Source organism: Vulpes vulpes, chromosome 12 (assembly GCF_048418805.1).
Source record: "Vulpes vulpes isolate BD-2025 chromosome 12, VulVul3, whole genome shotgun sequence".
Lineage (NCBI taxonomy): Eukaryota > Metazoa > Chordata > Mammalia > Carnivora > Canidae > Vulpes > Vulpes vulpes.
Window position 1 is genome coordinate 163955420 of NC_132791.1, and position 23434 is coordinate 163978853.

Below are 23434 nucleotides of genomic sequence, written 5' to 3' on the forward strand. Positions count from 1 at the left end.
GGTCAGGTAACCTGTTCCAGGTCCCACAGCTCATGCCAGATCCTGGGGACGACCCAGCCACCCGCCCTCCAGGCTTCCTCCACGACACAACCACTTCCCCGGCCATTCGTGGGTCTCAGAGGGCAGCGCCTCAGATGCACAGCAGAACCCTGCGCTGGCGACCAGAAGAACAGATGCGCCGCTTGCCCGCCCACTTCGCTCTGCAGACCCGCCCCATCCACGCTAACCAAGAAATCATTCCGGAGGCCCCGCCTCCCCCCCCCGGGGCGACCCCGAACTAGGGGGCGTGGCTTCGCCTGCGCCTCCGCCGCGCGCCCCTCGCCGCGGACCCGACTGCGCGCGCGCGCCCCTGAGTCGGCCCCACTGCGCGCGCGCGCGAGCCGAGGCCGCTGTGGTTTGGGACCCGGGCCCGCGCGCGGGGGGTCGAGGTTGGGGGACCCCCCCCGTGCTGCCGGCCCTGCCACGGCTCCCGTGGGGCACGGAAGGGGCGGCCGGGCGGACTCGGCCTCGCGCCCTCCGCGCCCTCCGCGCCCTCCGCGCCGGTCGCCCCCGGTTCCTCTCGGCGAAACCCGAGCGCGCGTCCGACGCGGGGCCGCGTGACACGCACCTGTCGGGGCGGGCGGCGCCTGCGGAAGAGGATGCGCGGGGCCGCGGCCTGGCCCGAGCCCGGCCCGCAGTGTCGCGCGCCCCGCGCCGCCGCCGACCTTGCCCGGAGAAGCGGCCGGCTGCGACGGGCCAGATGAAGTAAGCTGCCTCCCCCGCCGGGTCTCCGGCTCCTTCGGCCGCGGTCGGGGCGGGTGGCGGCCCCGCGGCCCGGGAGCTCTCGGGCCTTCCGGGCGGCGCCGCCGCGTGTGCCGCGCTCCCGCGGGGCCTGCAGCCCAGCCCGCCGAGCGCCCGCCGGGCCCGCGCCCTGCACACAGACCGCTCACTTCCTCCTCCAGTTGCTTTTTTTGTTTGTTTCCCCCCTGGGGTCATTATAACTTTTGGCAGGAGCCCTCAGGTTTCAATCAGCGTTTGCAATACACCCAGCAGTGAATAGTTTTCCAGGAGTGAACCTATCTGCATCTCTGAAAACCAGCTCACTTGAATGCAGTCGGAAGTGAGAACTTCTGGAAAGATCATAAGCCGAAATTCTTTGCCCCCTCAACCTCCCCTGTCCTCCCAACCGTCCCCCCCACCCCCGTTCATGAAAGGGAGCGAATTCGGGGAGACTGGTGTAGAGTGGGCATATTTCAAACTATTTTCTGCATTCTCTGCAGTGATGGATGGCGGATAGACTTTGAGCTTATGAGGCTAATCTTTTGGTAAGTTTTTAGGAGCACCTGAGATAAAAATGCTCCCTATTTGGCATGAACGGAGCTTATTTTTCAGACAGTACTTTGTGTAACTTTTCTTTGAGGTCCATGACTGCCCAATAAATAACCACTCTAGGCAAACATTCAAGTTATTTTTATCCAAAGATTGGAGTTCACTAAGTTGCTCTTACAGTCAGATGGTTTCAGGTCATCTAAAAGGGAAACCAAGAGGCACCTTTGGCCATCCGTGGCCCCGCCACTTCTCACTATTGATGGAATAGGAACAAGGTAAGATGTCATTGCAGGATGCCAGATTCCCCACCCCCACCCCACCCCGCCCACCCTTCCTGCCAGACCCTCACCCAGGGGCAGAGCAGGAAGTCTGGTTTTGCTATTTGCTGCCCTGAGTTGGGAGCCAGGTGGCTCTCCGTCTGGGAGAGCTCTTAAAACCATTGCCCCCTAAAGTATTTTTGCAGCCACGAACTGGATTTTTTTTTAGCCCAAAGTTGAAATGAGGCGGATGGATCCCCATTTTACAGTTGGGTAGGTAGGTGATAGGCCTGTGGCTGCAGAGTGAAGGGGTTTATGCTGGCCCCTCTTCTTTGGGCCAGATTATAAATCCTTCAAGGACTGGAGTGGGGACTTTTAACCTTTTTAGCCTGATATTTCTTTGATTTTTCATCAGTATAACTGGAGGGTCATGAAGCTGTTGATGAGCTGTTCCTTGGCATTTTTTCTGTTGCTCGCTTGTTAATTAATTTTGTAGCAATTCCAAGCTAGCAAGAAAAGTAACTTTACCCAAGATACCTTTGGTTTAATAATGATAGAAGCTACATTTCTTGGGTGCTTACTGTATGCCAAGTGTCCTGCCACGTGTTTTATATGGATTGCCTCATCTTGTGCTTCTTATCAACTTGTTTTCCTACTCCATGGTTTCGACACATGAGAGAAGTAGACGGTTTGCTCCAGTCTCTCAGAGGGGCAGGATCGGTGTCCACGCCAATACAGTGTTTTAAATTTTACCACTTGGGGTTGTGATTCCGTGTTTTCCTGGTAGGTGGGAGGTAAGTGCCAAAGCCAGACTGCCCGTATTCACATCTGATCACCTCTGAACTGTCTGCCCTTCAGTGGTTTTCCTTCTGTGCACCTTGGTTTCCTCTGTTCTTGTTTTAAAAATGGGCATAATAATGGTGCCTTTCTCATAGGCTGTGGCAAGAATTTAAATCCATTGTTGAATGTGAAGCTCTAGTATTTGACATATAGTTAAATACTCTGTAAATGTTTCTTTTTATTATTAATCGCGTCGTTACAGTTAGGAAGCTGGTGTTAAGGTGTGCTGTGTCACTGTGCTTGAGGTCAGCAGTAGACATTTCTTCCTTTGTGCCATCATTCAGATGCAGATAGCTCCTACACAGGTGACAGTGGTGTTCTGCAGATGGGATTTATTTGTTCATTCAGCACATATTTAGAATGTACCTTCTGTGTCCTGGGCCCGGTTTTAGATACTTACATTCCTGAGGGAAGGGGCGGCAAGGACTAAACAAAACAAATATACTTTCCAAGGACAATGTATTGGAGACTGATACGTACAGCGGAGAGAAAAGCAGGGAGTGAGATGGAGGTGGGAGGTTTGCAATTTTAGAGTCGGCTGAGAAAGCCTTACAGAGAAGGTGACATTTCAGCAAAGAATTCAAGTTAGGGAGTGAACCATGTGGACATCTGCAGGGAAAAGTAGGTCAGGCAGAGCGAACAGCAAGTACAAAGGCCCTGAGGCAGGAGGATGGGTGGCTGGAGCTGAGAGGGAGGCACAGTAGCAAAAGAGATCAAGGAGGTAATGAGTGGGGAAGACAGAAATGGGAGGCCATTTAAGCAGTTCCTACAGTAATCTAGACCACAGGTAATAGTGGCTGGGACTAGAGTGGAGTGGTGGTGCGTTAGTAGCTGTGTTCTGGATAAATTTTGCTGATAGAAACTATAGGATTAAAAAAAGAAAGAAAGAAACTATAGGATTTGCTAACAGATTGGATGACCTCCAATGTTTCTGGTCTCAGCATCTGTAAGGATGGAGATGCCATTTACTGAGGCTGGGGGAATCTGCATTTGGACCAGATTGGGGACTTCTGGGGAGAAATCCATTCGATTTTGAAGTCTTGTAGGCATCCAGCTAATGGTGTCAGAGGAGTAGCTGATTGTATCAGCCTAGAGTTGAGGGGGAGAAAGCCCAGACCAGAGATGAAGGCCTGGTGTGGCATGCTGGTAAATGTATAACGACTCAGCAGGGGTGGGGGTTGGTGATGGAGAGCCCGATTTACAGCATTTGCCAATATCTGTGGTGCAATATTCCTAATTGGCTGTTGCAAGCACCGCAGTAGAGAGTATCTTCACCTTACAGATACAGTAGATATAAAAAACATAAAGAGCACAGGTTAGGAATAAAACGTAGTAAAATAATTAGGAAGGGATGAGCTGCAATAAGTATTTATTATCTTTGTTTTTAATATAATTTATTTAGCTCTAAAATTGTGCGATTTGGTTTTTAATAATGGCTGTGTTTAACGCTTGGCTTGAAAAATTCCTGAAAATGCAGCAGTTGAAATCTTGTGTGCCAGTACAAGGTGGCTCCAGCACACCACTGTGATCACAGGGAACCAAGACACCTAAAGAGGTGATGGGTATAAAGATTCTCTGAGATCAGGGCAGGGAAAGGGCCCCAGAGCCTGATCTTGCAAGTCTTGTCCCCAGTCTAGCCAAGGGGAACAAGTAGGGAAGGAGTACAGGTCTCACAGCGGCTGAAGGATTTGACCTGCAGGGGTGTGTTGGGTGCTGATGGACCCGAACAAGGAGAGTGCAGGAAAAATGCTGGTGTTGGTGATTGTAGAGAGAACTGGGCACGTCCCCTCCCACTTCGGTTAAAAATGATCTTCAGTTTGAACTCTTGTTTTACTCCCACATGTTCTTTCAAAAATTCCAAACTCATGGGCTGTGATTTGAAGAAAACCTCCCTCCTTCCTGCTTGGCAAGCAGAAGGTAGAGGTCAGAGGTGTCAGTGTGGCATTGGGAAAGGAACAGGCTGCGGCAGCCACTGAACTTTACTCCTGCCCCTCGTCTGCTGGGAATAGGGGACTGGAGCTGCTGCTTCCTGTGGTTTACCAGAAACCACCCTGCACTGGAGTGCCAGCACATGCTGGGTCCATGCAGAGGTGGCTCAGGCACGGCTGCAGGCCCCTCCCTGCCACCATTCCTGCCAGTCTTGCTTGGGCAGAAACAAAGCCTGGTACCCTGACTCTGATCCAATCCTTCTGGTTGGGCCAGGTCAGTGTTTGAAGCTTTGGGAATGTTAGCTACATTTTAAAAGGTGAGTCCGCCAGGAAGTCTGATGGGAACCCCTCCGACTGGGTGGGGGTGCCATGAAAGGTGCCCTGGACTGTGTACATGTGCCTCCTCAGGCCTGAGGCTGAGATGCACCTGTCTGGAGAAGGTCTTCTGCACCTCCCTGGAAGAGGCCCCCATAGCTCTGCTTTTGTGTTTCTGGCAGGTTTCTCGAATAATAATTGTTGTAAATGAAATCGCATCCTTCACACATTTAAGTTAAAGCTTCAGAGAGTTTTGTCTTAACTTTCGAATGACACGGAGCCATCAGCCCTTTGCTTCCTGTTTTAGCCCTCTTTCCCTGGCCCTGCTGCCCGGCTCTAAGGCACTAAGCACTTAACTGCCCTGTAGGAAGGCGGAGCTCTGGCATCTCCCTGATAGAAGAGGGGCTACTTCCTTTCCATGGAAAACAGAGGATCTGGAGGCAGTGAAGTAGCAGTGCTTCAGCTAAGTCTATTCACACCATAGATGAGGAACGGAGGCCTACGCAGGGCCCAAGATATGTGCACGGTGATGTGGTTTCCCCCAGGAGCCAGAGCAGAGCCACCACACAGTCCAACCCACTGCCTGATCCACTATCCTTGCTGTGCGGGCTCTTTGAACTTTTCACCAACGGCTTTCTTATTTACTTATTCATTAAAAATAGAAACCAATCATGGCAGTACCAGCTGTTGGAATGCCACATCCATGCTTCTGGGCTCACTTCAAGTGTGTAACTTTAGGAGGCGTATTTAGGTTCATTCCTCTTAGGGCAAGCAAGGAGGCAGGAGAAAGTGCTTCAGAAAACCCATCAAGGGGCACGTGGGTGGCTCAGTTGGTTGAGCGTCTGCCTTCGGCTCAGGTCGGCTCAGGTCGTGATCCCTGGGGTCCTGGGATCAAGCCCCGCATCAGGCTACCTGCTCAATGGGGAGCCTGTGTCTCCCTCTCCCTCTGCTGCTCTCCTTGCTTGTGCTCTCTCGTTCTCTCTGTCAAATAAATTTTTTTTTTCAAATAAATTTTTTTTAAAAAAGAAAGAAAACCCTTCAGAAGTAGAGCCTCATAGCACGGGAACAGTTTAGACCACCGGTGGACGTGTTGGGGCCATCTGGTTTCCCTCACCGCCACTCCCAACCTGGGACCCTGTTCTTGACTCTGGTGGGCTTCTCCGAGCCTGTTTATGTCCCTGTTGGGGCAGCAAGGAGGACAGCCATATCTGTCATTGTCGCCCTGCTCTCTGAGCAGGGCATCAGGGCTAGTCTGGGGAATGTTATGGGAATGCCTGTTTTGGTTCCTCGGTGCTGCCTTCTGTAGCCCCTGAGACAAGAGGCGTTCAGTTTTTCCTGACAGCAGCAGCATTATGCCACCCTTAGGAGCTAGGAGGGACCTTCCATTTAGCTAACATAGTTCACATCTGCATAGGGTTTGTCACGTGTGTCACCTCAGCTGATCTTTCTGAAACCCCCCCCCCCATTTAGTTTGGTGGAACTAGCCCTGTTTGATAGGAAATATAGGCCCAAATTGAATAGGTGACTTAATTAGATCACACACCAGGGGGAGGTGGTCTTGAGCCCTGGTCCTCTGACCCAAATGCCACGTTCCTCCACTTGACTGAGGAAGCTGATTAGCACAGTGGCTGGGGCCTCTGGCTTGGTGACATGACAGTTCTGCAGTCTTACGGAGTTGGGGTAGGGGTGCTGGCCCTTGGAGCTCCCTCACCTGCCTGGTACCAGGCTCTCTCAGGTTCCTGAGCTCCTCCTCTTGTTCCCGGCACATCCAGAGGCCTTGCTACCCGTATAGGATCAGGAGCTCTGAAATGCAGCTTGCCAGCTGGAGGCTCCTCCTCCTCCAGGCTGTTCTCTGGGCTTCAGATTTCTCACTGCCTCTTTCCCCGCACTGACCTTGCAGCTTTTTCTTCCCTCCAGACAGAGATGATGGCCAGTTGAGAAAGAAAATGCATAAAGGACCAAGGACAGGGATTGGGAAGCAGAAGAAAGTATAGAATGGTCCAGTGGGCCATCTGATTTGGAAGTGAGTGTTCAGGCTAAGGGGGAGGGGAAGGAGAAGCCTGGGAGGCCACTCAGCTGGTCCCTTGATCCCCTGGTTGAAGCTTCAGCAGTGGAAATGTCTGGTATGCAGATACTGCAGTTGGACTCTTGCCTTGGTTTGGTCACTGACAGAGAGAGATGAAGAGGCAGAGGGAAAAGTTGGGGCAAGGGTTGCTGGCTGTCCTCAGGATGGAGGATGGTATAGGGATGCAGGAGGGTGAGCTGGCCAGGTATCTCTTGAAACCTCAGTTTCTCTGCCTGACCAATACACTAGAGTGTCTTAGCTGAGGGTTTAGTGAATCTCTCTTCACTGCTTCAGTGCCCCAGGCCGGGCCCCATTGCCCCTTGTGTTTCTGAGAGCTGTGTTTCAGACCATGATTACTTTCTCCGTCACCACTCCTCCCTTGCCCTCAGAGCACTGGCCTTGGTGGGAGACTGAACAGGAGAGCCAGAATAAGAACGCAACATAGTAAGCCCCCACAGCCTTGATCAGGAAGACGCAGGTGAAAGCAAATCCTTTGGTGCGGTTGAGGCAGGTCCAAGGCCTCTGGCCTTTCAGATGTGTCAGCTGCTTTAAATTAGGCTGGAAACCAGCTAAAATGTGAGACCCACCCCCAGGGAGGCTGTGGTGTGCCTTTACTGTGTGTGTGCTCAAGGGCCAGAGAACCTAGTGCCTGTCCAGCCCCTCTTTCCTCACCTAGCCCCCTTCACCACCTGAGCCTCGGCTTCTCTCACTGCAGAAGGGGAATAGTATCCACTCCACTGGTCTGTTTTCAGGACTTCTCTCTGGATCCCAGAAGATCTTCTGCACATGAGCACTTAGTTCAGTGTTGCGACTATCATTAACATATCATAGTAATATCACTTAGGCAGTGCTTCATAAGTGGTAGGCAGCGTCCTGAACATTTTCTAAATATTAACTCATTTTGTTCTTATGATTATTCTACAGCGTAGGTCACTGTTACCCCCCACTTCAGATGAGGTATGGGGAGGTTAAATAATTGTCCATGGTCAAACAGTAAAGAGTTGAGCTGGGGGGACCCTGGGTGACGCAGTGGTTTAGCGCCTGCCTTTGGCCCAGGGCGCGACCCTGGAGACCCGGGATTGAATCCCATGTCAGGCTCCCGGTGCACGGAGCCTGCTTCTCCCTCTGCCTATGTCTCTGCCTCTCTCTCTCTCTGTGTGTGTGACTATCATTAAAAAAAAAAAAAAAATTTTTTTAAAGAGTTGAGCTGGGATTCAAACTCAGTTCCAGAGACTATATTTTTATTTTATTTTAATTAATTAATTTAAAGTAGTCTCCATTGCCCAGTGTGGAGCCCAACTCAGGGCCTGAACTCAGGTTCTGAGATCAAGACCTGAGCTGAGACTGAGTCGGATGCTTAAGCATAACTGACTGAGCCCCCCCAGGGGTCCCCAGTGTCTATGTTTTGAATCCCTACACTGTGGCAGTTCCTAGGAATCATTTTGTGCTTGGAGCCCAGCGGCCATGGGAAAAACAAAAGGAGGATGAGAGGGGATGATCATATCTTCTCATAGTTCCAGCCAGCACCTGAGGGCCTGTTTCCATTCCTGAGCTGCCCAGATGGTCCTGGTGACCTGTGCTCATGAACAAGACTGGCCTTGGTTGGAGAGTGGACAGCTCCAATTCCGTGGCAGCCCCTGCGGGCTTCCCTGGTGCCTCCTGCAGCACAGTGGCCCGTCTCCAGCAAGTGGCCTACCACCTTGCTGGGTGTAGTCCCTGTTTACAGGCTAGGCTACCTACCCACCTGCTCCTGGCATAGAAGCCAAACTGCTGAGGAGGGAGGGGCAAGCTGTGGGATTATAAAATTTTTTTCTGAGAAAACACGTGGTGGTGTTTTGCCAGACAGGAAATGTTTGATAGCCTAGAAATGTGTTTACCTCCACATCCCAGCCACCTGAACCATGTCTGATCCTTCCTGTTCCTTGTCTGTCCTACCTCTGCCCAGGCCCCCTGGCTGTTGGAAGATGCTCACAGTGGCAGTGTGCATGGCCTTTCTGGCTTGCCTGCAGGCTCAGGAGCTCCAGGGCCATGTCTCCATAATCCTGCTGGGAGCAACTGGGGACCTGGCCAAAAAATACTTATGGCAGGGACTGTTCCAGCTGTACCTGGATGAAGTGGGGAAGGGCTACAGTTTCAGCTTCCATGGGGCTGCTCTGACCTCCACCAAGCAGGGCCAAGAGTTAATCGCCAAGGTCCTGGAGTCCCTCTCCTGCCCTGAGGACATGGAGCCTGGGCGCTGTGCCGAACTCAAGGGCCAGTTCCAGCGGCTGAGCCAGTACCGCCACCTGAAAACAAATGAGGACTACATGGCCCTGAGCAAGGACATTGAGGCACAGCTCCAACATGAAGGCCTTCGGGAGGCTGGCAGGATTTTCTACTTTTCAGTGCCACCCTTCGCCTATGCGGATATTGCTCGTAGCATCAATAGCAGCTGCCGCCCAGGCCCGGGCGCCTGGCTGCGGGTTGTCCTGGAGAAACCCTTTGGCCATGACTACGTCTCTGCCCAGCAGCTGGCCACAGAGCTCGGGAGCTTTTTCCAAGAGGAGGAGATGTATCGGGTGGACCACTACCTGGGCAAGCAGGTGAGCTTCACCTGGGAGCTTGCCAGAGTTAGAGTGAGCCGGGTAGATAGGTAGACCCCATTGACAGAGCCACACTGCGATTTGTGGGATTAGGCCTGAAGCCATTGTGAAATCCGAGCTCCCATGGCTGTCCTGAAGGTGGGCAGGCAGTGAGAGGCTGCAGGAAAAGCGGTTCAGCAAGGGCAGGACTGCGTGGCCTTTGTCCATGTTTCCAGTGGTTTGTTTCTCATTGCCCTGCATCCTCTATGCAGATGTGGGCCTGACTTCCAGGGGGTTGTGGTGTGGGAGTTAGAATTAACTTATTCCACACTCAGTCTGCCTTTTTTCAGTATCTCTGTTTTCCTGAGTTCTGTTTTGAGCCAGAAGGCTGGTAACAAGGTCCTACAGTGAGGACAGACCCTACATCCATGCTTCCCAGTCAGGTTCTGTGGCAGAGCATGAGGCTGAGCTCCTAGGCGATGCAGGCCGGCTGGCCACTTCACTCTGAGCATACCCTCCAAGCACCTCCAGAACATCCCTTCCTAGAAACCCCAGCAGAGAGCACATAGTGAAGTATTCTTTGGTAGTGACCAGGCTGGGGAGCCCAGGGCCACGTGTGTGGGCACCTCATAGTCTTCCAGGACAGAGGCATTGCTTTCTAGCTAGTCTTATTTAGAGCTGCAACATTCCCAAAGAGTGGTTCTTGGACCAGTGTCTGACCTGGTGAGGTTTTCACTTGTTTCTGGGAAAATGAAAAAAGAGCACTTCCTAAATGTATACAATCTAAAGGTTTTTTTGCTCCATTTTTGTTGTTAAAATATCTTTCTTTTATTAAAAGCTGATGGTAATAGTGGGCGCCTGGGTGGCTTAGTCAGTTAGGTGTCTGCCTTTGGCTCAGGTCATGATCCTGGAGTCCTGGGATCGAGTCCACATCAGGCTCCCTGCTCAGTGGGGAGTCTGCTTTGCCCTCTGCCCCTCCCCCTGCTTGTGATTTTCTCTCATGCTTTCTCTCTCTCTCTCTCAAATAAATAAATAAAATCTTAAAAATAATAAAAGTTGATGATAATAGAAGATAAGTAATCTTAAATATTTTTCTCCTTGCAAAATAAAAAGCTGGTAATCCTGTGGAGGTCACTTAGTTTTTGGAGACTGTATAGAGCTGTGAAGTCCTAAAGCCCAGGGACTGTGGCTCCTGAGAGCATCTTCACTGAGCCAGGGGTAGAGACATCAGGGCCCTCCCCTGGAGTCAGGATTATTTCATCCTGAGAATCAGCAGCATAACCGTCTCCTTCCCTGGCAGGCCGTGGCTCAGATCCTGCCTTTCCGAGACCAGAACCGCAAGGCTCTAGATGGCCTCTGGAACCGGCACCATGTGGAGCGGGTGGAGATCATCATGAAGGAGACAGTGGATGCAGAAGGTGCGTGAGTGGTCCTCCGCCTGCTCTGGGCCTGGTGAGGCATCGGGCCCTGCAGGGCAGGAGGATCTGCCCAGCCTCTGCCTGCCTTGGTTGGTGCTTCTTGGGGAGGATTTTGCTGGCATGTGTCTCCCTCCAGGGCTGCTGCATGCCCAGTTCTGGACCATGCTAACCCTCAGGGTGCCCACAGGCAAAGCCCACATGGTCCTTGCTGCCCTTAGGGGACACAGACCTGGAAGCCAACCTGAGTTTTACATGGATGTGGTGGAGACCCTCAGAGCTGCACAGGGGCTCCTCAGACCTTGTACTATATAGGTGGCCCGGTCTGCCTAGATGCTTCTTCTCACCTGCTCCTTACTGCCTGTCCCTCCTGGTTGTTCATTCCCAGCTTGGCTGCCACTTTCTCAGGGGGCTTTGCTCGGAGGCCGTTCTCCATAGGGTCCACTCCCATCACACTGTCAGCCACCTCCCTCCCTTGTCTACCCTCCAGTCTTTTCTGGGTCTTTTCCGGGTCCAGTGTGCCACTCTCAGGGCTGTAGGCACCAGGCCCCTCCATTCTGGCTCCTGGCACACATGTCAGAAGTGCCGAATAAATACCAAGTGAATGAGCAGTGTGGACCTGGGAGTGTTGGGCCTGTCTTTGCTGGGTGACCTCAGCACGTCACTCCTATCATTTGGGAGGGCGTGCAGGGGATAGCACCTCCCGAGACTTCTCAGAGCTCTGGCATTCTGGGATTTCTCCAGCTGTTTGGAGCATCAATGGTTACGTTCAAAGCATCCATTCTTACCCGAGACAGTACAAGCTAATTCTTCTTGTGTCAGCCCCCCCCCCCCCCCAAAAAAACCACAATGGCCAAATGAGGTGGGTCCTATTATTAGCCTCTACCTACAGACCTAGTTTGGTGATGTGGCCAAGGTCACTGAGCAGGAAGTGGCAGGACTGGGTTCTTGGGGTGCAGTCTGGCTCTGGGACCCAGGCTCTGCACCACGGCATCCTGTTTATCCCGCTGGCTGCTCTGTGCAGCCTGCTCTGGAGTGCCCAGGGCCACTGTGCCCATCCTGCAGTGTGCCCCTGGGCAGATTGGGGGCCACAGACTCTTCGGGCCTGGTGGGGGTCCAGGAGGTCTTGTCTCCTTCCATTTGCCTTTTCCTCCTCTTCTTTCTCCTTCCCTTGGCTATTCTGTCCACCCTCCCTCCCTCCCTCCCTTCCTCTTCAAATGTGTATCCGGGGCTGAAGGCCATGGAGAGGGTGTGAGGGGAGCTCAAGGCTGTGCAGAGTGTGTGAGGCACAGCCTCCCCCTGATACCTCGCAGGTCACTGGGGGAAAGGCTATATCTGTACAGACTCCAAAATGAATGATGCAGGCAGGCAGTGTGAGGGGCCCCGCGAGCCAGGCCTCTGAGGGCATGGCTGGCCTAGAGAGGAGCTGGGTTTCTCCAGCCGGGAGCCCATACCAGAGCAGAAGCCCTCTCCACACTTCACTGAGCCTTCGTAGGTCTCAGGAACCTCCCCCTCCTCCTCCATATTTCCCTCCTGTCCTCAGCAGGGGCTCAGGCTGTGGGTTTGCTCCTTGCGCTGTGTCCCTGTGGGGGTGAGTGCTAGGCCTTGCTCCTGCTTCATCTGCAGAGAGATGCACCTCAGATCTGGCGCCGAGAGTGTGGGGGGTAGAGGATGGGAAGGTGCTGTCACCCCTTCTGTAGGCTAGCACCAGTCTCTGCCTGGATTTGGCTCAGCCACCAGCAGGGCTGGGACACCGGGACTCCTCCCCCATTTTTAGCAAGTCCTTGCTGTGCCCACCCTGGGCTGGGGAAGAGCTGGCATCTGGAGTTAACCACTTGACACTGTTGTCCTGTGTTCCTTCCAGGCCTCCCACCCCATTTCCCTTTTGGTTTCTGATGTCATCTGTAGGGTTTCTTTTTGTGGGATCCCTTGGGAGCCAGGGGCTAGGCAAACTAAAGGTCTGCTTACCCCAGCAAAGGTACCTTTGGATATTGGAGAAAGGAAGGGAGAAGGCAAGACAGAAAAGTGGGCAGAGGCCCGGGCAGATCTATTTGCCAAGGCCTGGCCTGAGGTGGGGGAGTCTCAGGTTTGGATAGCAGTAGACAGCCGAGGTCAAGAAAGGAAGGCACAGTGGCTCTGCTTTGGAGGTTGCTATGTGGAACCAAAGCATGGGCCCAGCTGCCTGCAGAGTGTGGGTTTTGAGAGGAAAGTCTCATTGCTGCCATGCTCCAGAGCATACAGCTTTTTCACTCCTCTGGGCCCTGTGGCTTCAGCCCAGAGGCACAGAGACACAGAGCAGGCAGGCAGGCAGCAGAAGACCCACTAGCCCCTGGGGGACTTATAACCAGTAAGTGTGTGGTCAGTGGGCTAGTTCAGCCACCTGTCCCTGTCAGAGATGGCCAGGGGGACTGAAGTTGTCCTGGAGGTTGGATCTCCTTGGTCAGCCTATGTGCCTGCCAGTTGCATACCTGGGCCCAGACCAGGGTTACAGGGGCTGAGTTCTTGCTACTGTGCTCATCCCTGTAGCAAGGAGGGCCTCTGGCAACAGTGAGTTATCCCTGTCTCCTGGGCCTTGGGGACCCAGAAGGACAAGCATTCTCTGCATGCTGAGAAAGTGGCCTGGTGTAGCTCTGGAGGCCCAAACACTGATCCTCACTGTCCCTCAGGGGGCCCCTTATGGATACTTGAGTCTAGGCTGGAGAAAAGGGACAGGAGCTGGGGACCCTGCAGCCACTGCATGGCCAGTGAGCCCTGTGACCAGCTCATCGGGGCCTGGGCTGTGCCTCCTCCTGGGGTTGGGGATGGGAGGTGGGCAGGAGGAAGGACTGCCCTCCTACTGGAGGTCACAGTGCCTTGCTGTGGTTCAATGTGCTTCTCAGGAGGGTAGCCACGGTGAGATGGAGCATGGCCTGGAAGTTTCTGAGGTAGGCTTTAGAGCCCAGCAATCTGACTGTGAAGCTTCAGAAGGGCAAAGGGCAGTGGCTGTATCCCCCACCTGGCCAGGGCCTGCTTCAGATGTGCAGCCCCTCTGACTCCTGCACAGAGAAGCTCTGCAGCAGCCCAGTTCTGGCTGAGTGCCGGATCCCAAGCTGCTGCAGGCCCCAGGAGGGAGCTTCTGAGCAGCAGGGTGGTTGGGATGTCTCCCCTCACCTCCCAAACATCAGAGCTGCCTGCCCCCCTCTGTGGCCATGGGCTGTGTGAGCCGTTCTCCTTCCCTGCCGCAGCCTGGGGCCCAGAGGCATCTGCTGCAGTGTCACCATGGCCACTGCACAGCAGGAGGGAGAGAGCAGGAGTGGAGGAGGAAAAGAAGAGCCTTCCTCCCTAGTCCCAGGGGCCCCGCTCCTCTCAGTTTCATCTGGGGCACCCCTCTCAGAGCCTCAGAAACCCCAGGGGCCAGGGGTCTCCTGAAGCTGCAGTACTGTGGGTTGGACCAGGAGTGACCGGGGATGGGCCACTGAGCCACCATGTGGGGATGACCCTGCCTGGCTCTCATCATGGCCCCTGAGGGGCCCCACGGAAAGGAGGGCTGCATCATGAGTGGCCTGAGGGGCAGCCGTCCAGGCTGGACTGTCCTCTCTTCTAGGGGTGCAGCAGGAATGTGATCCAAGGTCTGCGGCACCTCAGAATCACGGTTTCTGACCACTGCGCCCGTGGCTGCAGTGTCTGTCTAGGCCCTTGGCACTTGGCCTTCCTGCCAGGATGTGCTCGTAGCGTCTCTGCATCTCTTTGCTGCCCTACTTTCCCCTCTGGCTGGCTGGCTGGAAGGTTTTTTTTTTTTTTTTTTTTTTTGTAGGAAGAAAGGGAGACTCCCTGAGGATGGTGTAGCTCTCCCTGCCTGGGAGGGTCCCTGTTTGGACACTGGGGAAGGGGCATGGTGCATGCTGACCTCTGAGGGTCAGAGTGGCCAGCTCATGCCTCTCTCACAGAGACCAAGGCAGCCGGGGTCCTTCCAGGTGCGCACCAGCTGTCTTGCTGTCCAGCCTGCTGTGCTCCCCTCCTGCAGAGCTATCTGCAAGGTGAGCTGGGGCAGCCGCCAGGCCTCCTGACCAGAGAGCACGCTGGCCAGCCCGCCCGCAGACCTGCTCTCTCCTTGGCCCTCCCTGCTTTTTATTTTTAGTTCTCCCTGAAGGTATCGGTTGGGATCACAGCTAGCTTTCAGTGGTGGTGTTCTGAAATCTGTGTTTTCCCAGGAAAATCCGGATCTCCCACAGTGTGGAGGCGACGGGGAGGGGGTGCCCTCCTCAGCATGTCTCTGTGTAATGATGGTAACCACCCCTCCCCCCATTACCTCTCTCTCAGGGTTGGTTTAAGGATTAGGTAAAATAACATACATGGAAATACTTTACAAATAGAAATGCTGTTCTTCCAAGCTGGCAAGGAGAGGAAGCAGCCGAGTTCTCTGGGGCTCCCTGTGACTTCTCTGTGACGTATACTGGGTGATGTATGGACCCTACTGGTCTGTAATACTCTTTCATGTCTGTTCTTCACCTAATACCATCTCTCTTCGTCTCATATATATAGCTGAATATGTATTTAAACTTGCACATATCGACAGTCTGTATAAAGTATAACCTCTGTATTTCTGCTCGATTTTGTTTCACAGAAAATGAATTGCCCTATTATGAGGCATTTTAGCTGTTCTCACTTTCTGCCCTTTTAAATAGTACTTTGCAAGCTTTTAAAAAATTAAGATATAATTCACATATCATAAAATTTACTCTTTTAAAGTATACAGTTTAATAGTTTTTAATAGATTCCCAAAGTTGTTCAACCACTATCATTCTAAGAACACTTATGAACACTTAAAAAATATTTTTCCTTTGAGTATGCTTCTGAAGTAGAATTATTAGGCCACATGGTAGAAATGACTTTATTACTCTTATTACATCTCATTAGGCTGTTTTCTAGAACGTGTGCAATATGTGTTTGTACCTATTTTTCCTACAGCTTTGCTCACCTTCGGTGCTCTGTCCTTCCTGTCCTTGCTAGTCTGGTAGCTTTGTAGGGGTTCTTTTCTTTCTTTCTTTCTTTTTTTTAAGTAATCGCTACACCCAACTTGAAGCACAAACTCATAATCCCGAGGTAAGAGTCACAAGCTCTACCTGCAGAGCCAGTCAGGTGCCCCATGGGGGTCTTCTCCAAGCACGTGGGGGTCTTCTCCAAGCACGTGGAACACAGCTTCTCCTGCCTTCCATGGGATACTACCCCATGAAAGTTTGAGGGGCAGCACAGCTAAAGGGCAGAGCAGTGGGTCTCCCATGCTGGTGATCTTTTTTTTTTTTTTTTAATTTTTTATTTATTTATGATAGTCACACACACACACACACAGAGAGAGAGAGAGGCAGAGGCACAGGCAGAGGGAGAAGCAGGCTCCATGCACCGGGAGCCCGATGTGGGATTCGATCCCGGGTCTCCAGGATCTTGCCCTGGGCCAAAGGCAGGCGCTAAACCGCTGTGCCACCCAGGGATCCCCCATGCTGGTGATCTTATGGTCTTGGGTTAGTCTTGAACTTGAACCGTTTGGTAGCCAGGTTTATGGGGGTCTTGCTTCCAGTTGTCCAACCTGGTGGAGTTTTTTTCTGCCCTTGTTAATACATCAGTGGGTTTCTAACCCTCAACTTTCAATGTAGGAAAGGATGCCAGGGGTTAATGTTAGATCATTTTCAGGAAAAATCGGCCCATGATGACTAGGGGAAAAAATGGAGTGGTTGGCATCCTTGGGAGAGCCCATCCCCTGACATGACTTCCCATCCTGTGCTTCACTGTGTGGCCTCTCCCTGAGAGGTGAAAAGGCAGAGCTAACCGAGGAGGGATGGAAGGCCACAAGTCTCCTAGCTGTGCTAAACACAGGCACCCCCTGAAGCTTGAAATTAAGGAATAAAGGAAGCTCTCTTTTACACAGCGGGTAGTAAATCTGTGAAGTGCATTCTCCCTGTGGAGTGTAAGAGGATAAAAATAGGAAGAGGGCTACTTAGGGATTTGCTAAACTAATGAATAGTAAACAGATAACAGGGCTTTTGAGGACTCTGCTGTGTTCTCTTCATCAAAAATTCATCTGTTCTCAAAGCTTTAACTATCCTGTTTATACCCTTAAATCTGTAATTCACTAATTCCAGGACACACCTTTTTTTTTTTTTTTTAATTTTACATTTGAACATCTCAGAAATTGCGTGTACCGTTGATGGGGTGCCGTGGTTGACATAGTCCATGGTCTGGCTGTTTCTTAGTGCTTGTAAACCAGTGATGCTTTCACCATGATTGGCATTTTGGATTTGATGAAATCCAGTATATCTCTGACTTCTGTTGCCTCTCCAAGCTCTAGTCTTCTATCTCTGACTGGCCTTCTAGAGATGTTCATAGGATGTCACCACTTCAGACTCAGCAGATTTAGAACTTAAACTGTCATTGAAACACGAGCTACATTTTCTGCCTTCTTTATTTCCAGATGGTGACTGCCCTCTGCGTTGCCGGGCCAGTAGCCCCTCTTTTTCAGCTCCTGTAAAAATACAAATCCTAGGCAGGACCTGCCAGTGCTTCCTGTGTGCCAGGCACTGTTCCAAGCCCCATAGATAGATGTGTTAACTCATTAATGTCCACAGCAGCCCTGCGAGGGAGGGACGCCACTGTCCTCTTCTTTGTGTGAGGGAGGGCTGCTCAGGTGGGGTTGCAGAGCTGAAAGGTGGCAGAGCAGGTACTTGAATCCCTACATCTGGCTCCAGAGACCATACTCCAGGTCATGACTCCTGCAGCCTCTCAGGTCTAGCCAGGCACCACGCAGCTTTTACTCCTCCCACACAGCTTTTACTCCTCCCCGACCAATGTCTTTGCATTTGCTGTGACCCTTGTTACTTCCCTTATTTGCCCTGAGTGCTGCCTTGCTGCTACACCACCACCAGCCCACTCTCCATACTTGTCTTGCAGGTAGATGGGAGATAGCCCCACTATCCCACAGCACCCCTATGTGATTCCACTTCTGCTCTGATACTTGCTAGAAAAAGTCTTTTTTTTTTTTTTTAAAAAGTCTTATTAGAGATTCAATTCGCATGTCAGACAATTTCCCCATGTACAGCATATAATCCAGGAGATTTTAGTGTATTCACAGTCATGCACCCACCACCACAGCCAGTTTTAGAAAGTTTTCATCACCCCCAAGAGAAACCCTGTACCCTCCATCCTCATCCATATTCCCTCCCAGCCCCATGTAGCAGACGACCTGCTTTCTCTGTGGACCTGCCTGTTCCTGACACTTCATCTAAATGACATCACACAGTGGTGGCCTTTTGTGTTTAGCTTCTGTCACAGTGGCATGGTTTCGGGGTGCATCCATGCTGCGGCATGTACCAGTGCTTCTTTTCTTATTGTGAATAATATTCTGTTGTATGGACAGACCACACTTTATCCCTCTATTCATCAGTTGATAGGCATTTGGGTTGTTTCTGCTCTTTGGCCATCATGAATAATGCTGCCGTGGAGGTTCATGTACCAGCATCTGTGTGGACTATGTGTTCATTGCTCATGGGTGTGCACATAGGAGTGAAATGGCTGGATCATACGGTAGTTCTGTTTAACCAGTGGAGGTGAAGAACTTATACTAGCCCCTTGACTTCTCAGCCGAGTTTCCAAGGCCCTTTCCAACCGTTCTTGATTTCTGCTTTTCTGAATCACAGACTGGCTGCTTCTGCTAAACCAGGCTTACCGTCACCAGGCAAACTATGTTGGGGCCCTTGACCTTTGACCTAGATCCATCCTTCCAGAGCCAAGCTCCACTAGCTTCTCACTCCAAGTCACTGGTGCTCATGCCATTGTATGGTTGTTTAAATGGGAGTGGTGGAAGTTAAAAGGGGTGGTAAGAATTGCAGGCTCTGGGTTCAAATTCATATTTACCCCTTTGTGAGCTGTGTGGCCCTATTTCTAACTTCTCTGAACCTCAGTTTCCTTGTATTTTTAAAATTAAAATTTGTATTTTTTAAAAGATTTTATTTATTCATAGAGACACAGAGAAAGAGAGAGAGAGAGAGAGGCAGAGACACAGACAGAGGAAGAGGCAGGCTCCGTGTAGGGAGCCTGATGTGGGACTTGATCCGGGGTCTCCAGGATCAGGCCCCAGGCTGAAGGTGGCGCTAAACCGCTGAGCCACCCAGGGATCACCAAAATTTGTATTTTCAAAGTAAGATCTCCTTATAGATTGTTACTGTGAGGAATAAATAGACTGGTAGATACTGTTATTATAATTATTGTCTTTTCTTGATGCCTTCTCAACCATACTCTAAGAACCTTGAAGACCAGAACCCTGTGGGGCTAGGGGAGCTCAGGCATTGTTTCCATGGAGCGGGGGCAGGGGTGCTTTTGGCATTTTGGCTGGCCCCGCTGGGCTGATTGTCCAGCTCTTCAAGGGTTTAGCATAACTGGCCAGAGCTGTACCCTAATTCCTGGCTGAGAATAAGAGAGTCAGACTCCCACTACTGAGGACAAAGGTGCCTTCCTGCAAGCGGGCTCCTGGCTCCACTTCTTGCCCCACAAGCCGGGTGCTCCCAGGCCTGGCATCTTGGGCTGAATTCAGGGCACATTCTGCCAGTCATGGCTGGCCCTGCTCGCCATCCAGCTGGCATGACCGAGCACCGCAGGCCTGGTTGGGGCAGGTGGTTCGGACTGGTGCCGGGGACCCTGCGCGGCCCCTGGAAGGGAGCATGTGAGGCTAAGCAGGTCCAAACTAGGGACCACTTGTTTTTGCTTGTTTGAATTAAATATTGACTAGATAAAAAAGAATTCTTACTAAATGTGTATAGGATGTGAAGAAGTGTGATATAACAAACACCAGTGTACCCAGCAACGATTGTTTAAAAAGAGCTTCTTAAAAAAAAAATAAAAAGAGCTCTTTGTGTCCTTCCCCAAATTCTGTCCCATTTCCTCTCCTTTACTATTCCAGATTTTGGTTCAGTTACTCCCTTGCTGCTCTTGATTGTTTCTGTGTAGGTCTGATTCCCAAGACAATATGTTGTTTAGTTTTGAAGAGGAGACATACTGCGTGTGCATGCGTGTGCGTGCGTGTGCGTGTGTGTGCGTGTGTGTGTGTCTGAGTGAGAGAGTGTGGGTCTTTTTGTCTCTCTATCCTGCATACAGGATAATCTCTTCAGTTGTGTCTTCTGATGGCTGACTCTTTTCTGTTTCTAATTCATAAAACCCATTCATTGCATTTTTAATTTCCAGTTGTGTTTTTCATTTATTGGAGTTCTATGTATACAGTTCATTTTATATCCTATTTTCAAAATTAATTTTTATGTTATCAAAGCAAGCATGTTTCTCTCTCGACATTGTGTTTCTGTGAGCATGGATGTTCATGTTCTCTGCTGTCCAGGGTCCCATGGTATGGTCATGGGGCTGTGGCAGGCACAGGGCACACAGCAGTGGGCAGACAGGTGAGCTCCTACTCTGCTCCAGATTCAGGTGTGGCAGAGAGAGGGACGAGCGGGCACTGAGTCATTCACCTGGGCTTGCAGAAGACAGGGCCCCCAAGGAGTGCAGGCCAAGGGGTCAGTGAAACCCTCTAGAAGCAGGGACCTGCAGGACAGGTAGATGTTAGTGGGTGAAGACCCAATCCCAAGTTCCAGCTCACTCACATGAAGCCTTTGACAGATGATTGCTCCTCCTGTCATGATGTCAGGCTTTTTCTATAAGGCTCTGGATTGGCTGGGTGTCGGCAGGTGGGTGGAGTATGAACTATGCCCTGTGAGGTGTTGTGCATTTGAAGCCCAGGCTGTGAGACTGCGGGCTTGTATGTATTTGAGTCGCTGATCATCAGACCTCGCCCTGAGTTCTGGAGGGTGTGGTGTAGTGTTGCATGTGCTGGCCCTAGACATTCAGTGCTTCCATGTGGTGTGCAGCAGGGGTAATGGTGGTGGCTGCCGTGCAGGACCCCGTGTGTGTGTGTGAGCGGAAGGGGTACGGTGAGCACCTAGCTGCTGTGGCGGGGCTCTCTGCTCAATGTCTTCTGTGCTACTCTCCTCTACCCTTGCAGGACCCTGCCCTCCTGCCAAGCTGGTGTCTGCATCTGGGGGTCTTACACTTAAACACACACAAAATGGACCTCATGATTTCCCCTCCGTCAAATTGCTCCTCTCCCAGTGGGGCCTCCCCACTGCCCATTCTTTGCTTAGGCCTCAGTTCTAGAAGTTACCTTTGCCCCCCACCTTGGGCTTAGGCTTGCCACCAGTGTGCAGCAAGCCCAGTCACTTCTGATCCTGCAACAAATCATCCACTCCCTCTGGCTTTTCTGCTGCCACTTCAACTCCAGCCTGGTTGCCACTCTGCTGGGCAACTGTGTGGCCTCTGCCGTGGGCTTGTTGCTTCTGCAACCATTCTCCCCACAGCGGTCTGGAATCTGTTCTGAATGCGCACCAGATCTCGTCTTTCCCTGCCTCAGATTCTCCGCTGGCTTCCTCTGAAGGTAGAAGCTGGTACTGCTGGTACCGCCAGCCCCTGCTCACCTTCCTGTAGACCATCACAGCCGAGCTCTTTACTGCCTCGGGGTGTGTGCATCTGAAGGCTCCTTTATCATCTTTCCCTGTTTTTTTTGCAGCTCACTCTGGAGTCCTCAGGCCCTCTTCTCACTCTGTCTGTAATTTCTTTTTTATTTTTTTAAGTCAGCTCTGCATCCAGCATAGAGCCCAATGCAGGGCTTGGACCCATGACCCTGAGATTAAGACTTGAGTTGATACCAAGAGTCAGACACCCAACTGACTGAGGCAGCCAGGTGCCCCTGTAATTTCTTTGCTGACTTACTTTGTTTTCTCTCCTTCTCACTGAAAGCCAAGGGCGGGGCCCTCACACCTGCACGCTGCCTGGTGCAGCTGTGCCCTTAGTAATGGGGTGGTGGTTATTAGCCCATTTAATGGCAGGGTGCGAAAACAGACCCAGAAGTCAGGGAATGCCTAGAATCACACAGTACTAAGTGGCACTGGGACCCTAGAGCCCAGGCCCTCACCATAATGCCACCTCCTTCTCTGGCACCACACCCACCCACCAATTCCTGAGGAGAGCAGGAGTCTGGGTGGCCACCCATCTGCAAATAAATGCCCTCTGGCCTTTGCTGGGACAAGACCCTTCCCCACGCAGATTCTTAGGAAGGCCCAAGGAGTTTGACAGCTTCACTTAAAATGCTCAGGCACTCTCCTTCCTTCTTTTGTTGAGGTTTGCTCTGGGGTGTCTGGGTGGCTCAGATGATTAAGTGTCTGCCTTCAGCTCAGGTCATGATCCCAAGATCCTGGGATGGAACCCCATCTGCATCAGGCTCCCCGCTCAGCAGGGAGTCTGCTTCTCCCTCTGCCCCTCCCCCCTTCATGCTTTTTCTCTCTCTCTCTCTTTCAAATCAATAAAAAAAAAAAAAAACAAAACTTCAGGATCCCTTTAGCGCCTGCCTTTGGCCCGGGGCATGATCCTGGGTTCCTGGGATGGAGTCCTGCGTTGAGCTCCTTGCATGGAGCCTGCTTCTCCCTCTGCCTATGTTTCTGTGTCTCTCATGAATAAATAAATAAAATCTTAAAAAAAAAACTTCATATATTAAAAAAAAATGGTTTGCTCCGACATAAGTCATTTTTATAAGCTCTCTGAGGGATGAGGACTCCAGCTGCAGGGTGGGCGGGCAGGGCAGGGGTGCAGGGTGGGGGTCCAGGTGTTTCTCGGGGAAGTTGGGCATGTTGCCAGTCTTTGACAGCCTCTGCCTCCCCTCCTCCTCCCGCGCAGGCCGCACCAGCTTCTATGAGGAGTATGGTGTCATCCGAGATGTGCTCCAGAACCACCTGACAGAGGTCCTCACCCTCGTGGCTATGGAGCTACCCTACAACATCAGCAGCTCCAAGGCTGTGCTGCAGCACAAGCTGCAGGCCTTCCAGGCTCTGCGGGGCCTGCAGAAGGGCAGTGCTGTCCTGGGCCAGTACCAGGCGTACAGCAGGCAGGTGCGCAGAGAGCAGCAAAAGCCAGACAGCTTCTACAGCCTGACGCCAACCTTCGCAGGTGGGCTCTGGGGCCACAGCTTTCCAAGGCCAGACACCCTTTGGTTTGGGTTGGAAGAGACCTCAGGAAGGATATTCACGGGGGTGCTCATCACCAAGGAGGAAAGTCCTTTGCCTCTCTGGCCTTCCACCGTCTTTCAGCAGTAGGTCACCTTTTGGGTCGTTCTGGGTAAAGGACACCCCAGTGGTGGTCTCAGTTCAATCCACATCCACACACACTTCCAGAGATCTCTGAGCCGGGTTCAGACCTGGCTCCCGCTTATATCCAGCCCCGCAGTGAGGTTATCCACCTGTCTGGCCACAGCCCACAGCATTGCCAGGAGGCAGTCACCCTGCTGCTCAGACAAATGTCCTCTCGAGCCATCCTATGGACACTTCCCTAGGCCCAGAGCGTTCTTGGAAAGGGCTGACTCCCTAAGGCTGCAGATAATAAACTCTACTACAAGAGCAGTGATTGTTTATGGGGCACTTCTGACATGCCAGGCACTTGATATACGCTACCTTGTATAATCCTCAGGTGCACAGATCCGTGACGCAGCCATGATTGCTACCCCCATCCAGAGGTCAGGAAACCAGAGGCTCAGTGAAGTTCAGAAACTTGCCCAGGGTTAGGCACAGATAGTACATGGAAAAACCAGGCTTGGAACTCAAATCAGGTGTGCCCTCAGCCACTGGCTTCCACCACTTTGGTGCCTGCCCCCCTCCCACTGCAGCCCCCTTACCTGCACCCCACCCTG

At 52.0% G+C, this 23434-nt stretch overlaps 1 protein-coding gene across 6 annotated transcripts in view; it reads left to right on the forward strand.

Annotated features, from left to right (window-relative positions):
• The first annotated feature begins 332 nt into the window (after window positions 1-332).
• Window positions 333-23434, forward strand: part of H6PD (hexose-6-phosphate dehydrogenase/glucose 1-dehydrogenase) — a 29733-nt gene continuing 6631 nt past the window's right edge. The window contains exons 1-7 of one of the 6 annotated variants that reach the window (XM_072731226.1): window positions 679-744; window positions 1260-1304; window positions 1503-1583; window positions 2248-2359; window positions 8659-9295; window positions 10575-10692; window positions 22429-22698. In XM_072731226.1, coding sequence (XP_072587327.1) covers window positions 8678-9295; window positions 10575-10692; window positions 22429-22698 — 1006 coding nt within the window. In that variant the 5' untranslated portion in view covers window positions 679-744; window positions 1260-1304; window positions 1503-1583; window positions 2248-2359; window positions 8659-8677. Of the gene's footprint in view, window positions 745-1259; window positions 1305-1502; window positions 1584-2189; window positions 2360-8658; window positions 9296-10574; window positions 10693-22428; window positions 22699-23434 lie in introns of those variants that run through there. The other 5 variants (XM_072731223.1, XM_072731225.1, XM_026005068.2 and 2 more) reach the window with 5 other exon arrangements.